Source organism: Lipotes vexillifer, unplaced genomic scaffold (assembly GCF_000442215.2).
Source record: "Lipotes vexillifer unplaced genomic scaffold, Lipotes_vexillifer_v1.1 scaffold474, whole genome shotgun sequence".
NCBI lineage: Eukaryota > Metazoa > Chordata > Mammalia > Artiodactyla > Lipotidae > Lipotes > Lipotes vexillifer.
This window is the reverse complement of record NW_006772385.1, coordinates 94,839-99,052: the sequence shown is the minus strand read 5'-3', so window position 1 is coordinate 99,052 and position 4,214 is coordinate 94,839. Positions and strand designations below refer to the sequence as shown.

Here is a 4,214-nt window from a genome sequence, read left to right as displayed (position 1 = left end):
TCAGCAGGATTTCAACCAAAATTTAAATGAGATGTGTTTAGAATCTGACAAAATGATTCTGCTGTTTATCCAGACATTAAAAACGTGTAAAAGCAACAAAGAAAAACTAGATAAGGGCAGTGAAATACTAGATACGAAAAAGTATAATAAAGTTTTCATACCTTACATAGTACAGAGCTGGAATCAGTAGGAGTAACAAGAAAATAGAATAGAGGATGTGGAAATAGACCCAGTTAACATGGCTATCTGGCATATAATAAAGATGGTCCTTTAAATTAGTAAGGAAGAAATACATGTTTTTTGTTTTTTGGGTTTTTTTTGCGGTATGTGGGCTTCTCACTGTTGTGGCCTCTCTCGTTGCGGAGCACAGGCTCCGGACGCGCAGGCTCAACAGCCATGGCTCTCGGGCCCAGCCACTCTGCAGCATGTGGGATCTTCCCGGACCGGGACACGAACCTGCGTCCCCTGCATCGGCAGGCAGACTCTCAACCACTGCGTCACCAGGGAAGCCCGAAATACATGGTTTTGAGATAAAAACACATCTTTTTGGGGGAAAAAAAAAAGTAACCTGAAACCTCCCGGCTCACTCTTTGTCATAAACAATAATAAATATATTCCAGATGCAGCATAGTTTTAAACATAAAGCATGAAAGCATGCAGGCCCTGGAATGGCTGACACTGCTTCTATTCTAAACCAACATCCAATTTTATTCATAAAGCCTTTGTGACAAGACCAAATATTCACTTCCCCATACTCCCTGGTAGGTGGAGGTGACAAGGGACACACTTGTGATCAGTAAGACATCAGCTTAGGGATTTGGGGGGAGCTTTGGATTCCTGATTCAGAGAGCCCCAAGTCTCCTTTCCCACTCTTTCTTCCTACCAGGAATATAGACCCTACTGAACTCATCGTGTGATCATGAGGCAGGAAGCAGCAGGGTGGTCACTGGCGGGAGAGAAAGACGGAAAATCATGGGTTTGTAAGGGGATTACTGAGCTAGTCTGGACTCTGACATGGGAGGGAGGCTTTCAGGAACTGGTCTTGGACATTCTCTTCATTTGTAGCCCAAATGAGTTCCAGTTGCTTCTAGTGAAGAGTTTTTTAATCTTGGAGAGAAAAACACTTTCCTAAATATGTAAGAAACCCCAAATCCATAAAGGCAAACAATGATTAATCTAGGATAAAAACTTTAAAAGTTTTCCAGAGTTATAAACAAATAAACAGACATGTACCATATATACATTTAAAAGATAAATGATAGAACAGGAAAAATATCCAACACATAAGCCTAATCGCTTAATATGCACAGAACTCATAAACAAAAAACCATGTACAATTCAATGGAAAGGTGGGTCCTTTATGATTCAGCCTCGGAGGTTACTCAGCATCACTTCTGCTGAACTATACCCTACTCTATTAGCTGAAGCAGTCATAAGCCCACCCAGATCCAAGGAGAGGGGACCTGAATCCCACCTGTGAGTCAGAAGAGCATCAGAGAAATTGCAGGCACAATTTAAAACTGCTACAAGCTATAACTATTGAATTTAGCAATTCCCATGTTAAGAATTTATCCTACAAGAGCAAGCAAAGCTGTGTATACAAGATGCATGTAAAGGACGCTCGTGCTAGCATTATTTGTAACAGTGGTTGTCAAACTGCAGCATGCTTCAGAATCACCTGGAGGGTTTGTTAAAACAGATTTCTGGGTCCCACCCGGAGTTTCTAATTTAAGAGTTCTGGGATGGGGCTGGAGATTTGCATTTTTGAAAAGTTCCTAGGTGACGCTGATTCTGCTGCTCTGAGCAACAGACTTGGACTGCTGCTGATTTATTACATTACTGTCTCAAATTCTATTATTGTACTTATTTTCCCATTTCACAAAGAAAATCTGATCCAAGTATATCGCAGTGGAACAGGGAGAAATCCCTGGCCTTGTTACAACCTGGCCAACAGATCTTAGTCACATTTTTGATGGGCAGAAAACTCTTTGGGCAACTGAACCTTGAATTCTGATTTCTAACCTCAGCCCAGAATTGCTCAGTAAGACCAATGTGGAATTTGAAACAGGAGGGCGGAGAAGAATCATAGTTACTCTATTCCTTAACCTCCTCACAGAGGTATATTCACAGCTAATGCCACTTCCCATCCCTTCCTGCGTACTCCAGGCTTTACAGGAGCCATAAAGTCCATTCCTAACTTTATTTATTCATTTAGTTTTGGCTGCGTTGGGCCTTCATTGCTGCGTGCAGGCATTCTCTAGTTGTGGCGAGCAGGGGCTGCTCTTCCTTGCGGTGTGCGGGCTTCTCATTGCGGTGGCTTCTCTTGTTGTGGAGCATGGGCTCTAGGCACGCAGGCTTCAGCAACTGCAGCACGCGGGCTCAGTAACTGCGGCACGCGGGCCCTACGTGGGCTTCAGTAGTTGCGGCACAGGGGCACAGTAGTTGTGGTGCTCAGGCTCTAGAGCGCAAGCTCTGTAGTCGTGGCACACGGGCTTAGTTGCTCCGTGGCATGTGGGATCTTCCCGGACCAGGGCTCGAACCCGTGTCCCCTGCATTGGCAGGAGGATTCTTAACCACTGTGCCACCAGGGAAGTCCTCTGTTCCTAACTTGACAGGTGTGGAATACTAGAAGGAGTAGCAAAGTAGTAACTTTTCTAGGTTACTAAGCATTACTATACTAGGAAGTCTCAATTTTCCACATTAGCGTTTTCAATTGGCTTTCTGCCATGAGTGTGGAGGGGCTTCTTGTTCTAATACTTCATCCTTCTTGCTGCTCTTATTTGGTTATATTATATTCCTATATGCTACACTAAAGCATGGAGTAGTTTCTGTGGAGGAACCGTGGATTGAGCCTCAGATCATCTGAGTGAGAGGCCATAATTATTTGCCCGGAAGTACTAACGTAATAGTCACTTCCTTAACTCAAACTCTTCCTCTGCTCCCTTAATGATTTACAAAACCCTTGCTTCACCCCAGTTTACTTTCCCAGCCTGATCCACCTGGTTCTTCCTACAGGAATTCTCCATCCCAGTCATTTAGAGCTATCTGGGGTTTCTCCAAATATGCACCGTGCATTCCACCTTCACTCTTATATAAATGCTATTTCCTCTCCCTGAAAGTTCTTCCCCACCCCATCGCTTCCCCATGAATCCTAAGCCACCCTTGACACACAGCACATCACTTCCTCCAGGAGGGTCTAGTGCCATTAGGAAGGATGCTGTACGCCTCTGGAATCACACGGCCCCATTCACACTGGTCCCATACTACCATTATTTGTGGTGTCTCTTGTCCCCTGTAATAGTGTAAGTTCCTCAAGGACAGAGACCATGCTCGGTTCACTCGAGGAGTGCAATCCGCTCAGAGCAGTGCTTTGTAGGAGCCCAGCATCACAGATAACTTGAAGAAGGTGCCCTCCAGACACTCATGGAAAAATGCAAATGTCCTTTCAAAATGAATGACTGGATGTCCTTACAAAATGAATGAGTGGAATTCAAACTTCTCATATGAATTGCGAAACAGAACCATAGCAGAGTTCTAACAGCATGTTTAACTAAATGCAAATAAAGCAAATGTTTCTTACTTTCAGCTGTAGTCGCACCCGGGCCAAAAAGAACTTCCAACAGTTTTCTCTGGAGTCCACCACGCCCAGGCCATGAACTTCACTACGAATTCCAGAAATTATCTTGTCTACATCTTCATCACTGAACAGATCAGGGATTTCCCCTGCCCCCAAAGGAATGAGTAGAATTATTAAAAGACTGCCACAATTTAAATTTGATACATGACTTGAAATGCTTTATAATACAAAGTTCACCTTTAATGATAAAGAGTTTGAAACAGAAACGCAATTTTTCTTTTTGCATTTACAAGACACACAACACACTGAGGACAAGCTATGACGAATCCACCCACTAAACTCGCCCATGTAGGAATAACATTTACTTCACTGAAGGCCTCTCCAAGGCATCTCACATCCGCAAGCAGACTAAGAAAGAATATACTTCAAATTAGTTAGGTTCATAGGTTTCTCCCCAAAGAATGCCCCAGCAAACATCTCAAAGACAAATCATCTCTATTTAAAGTTCACTGAAACTACAGATCATTTGTCTTTGGGGAAGATCTTTCATGAAATGTGTTGATTTAATCACCTGATGCCAGCAAGTCATTAATCAGCACCAGAAAGCTCTCATCTAGAACCTGTGCATCTGTCAGCA

General features: G+C 43.4%; 1 protein-coding gene across 1 annotated transcript in view; it reads right to left on the bottom strand.

The window, feature by feature from the left end:
- Positions 1–4,214, bottom strand: part of DNAH11 (dynein axonemal heavy chain 11) — a 213,524-nt gene that overhangs the window by 126,860 nt on the left and 82,450 nt on the right. The window contains 2 exon segments of the mRNA XM_007472188.1: positions 3,581–3,723; positions 4,149–4,214. The exon segment at positions 4,149–4,214 is cut by the window's right edge and continues 10 nt beyond it. Of these exon segments, the coding sequence (XP_007472250.1) occupies positions 3,581–3,723; positions 4,149–4,214 (209 nt within the window).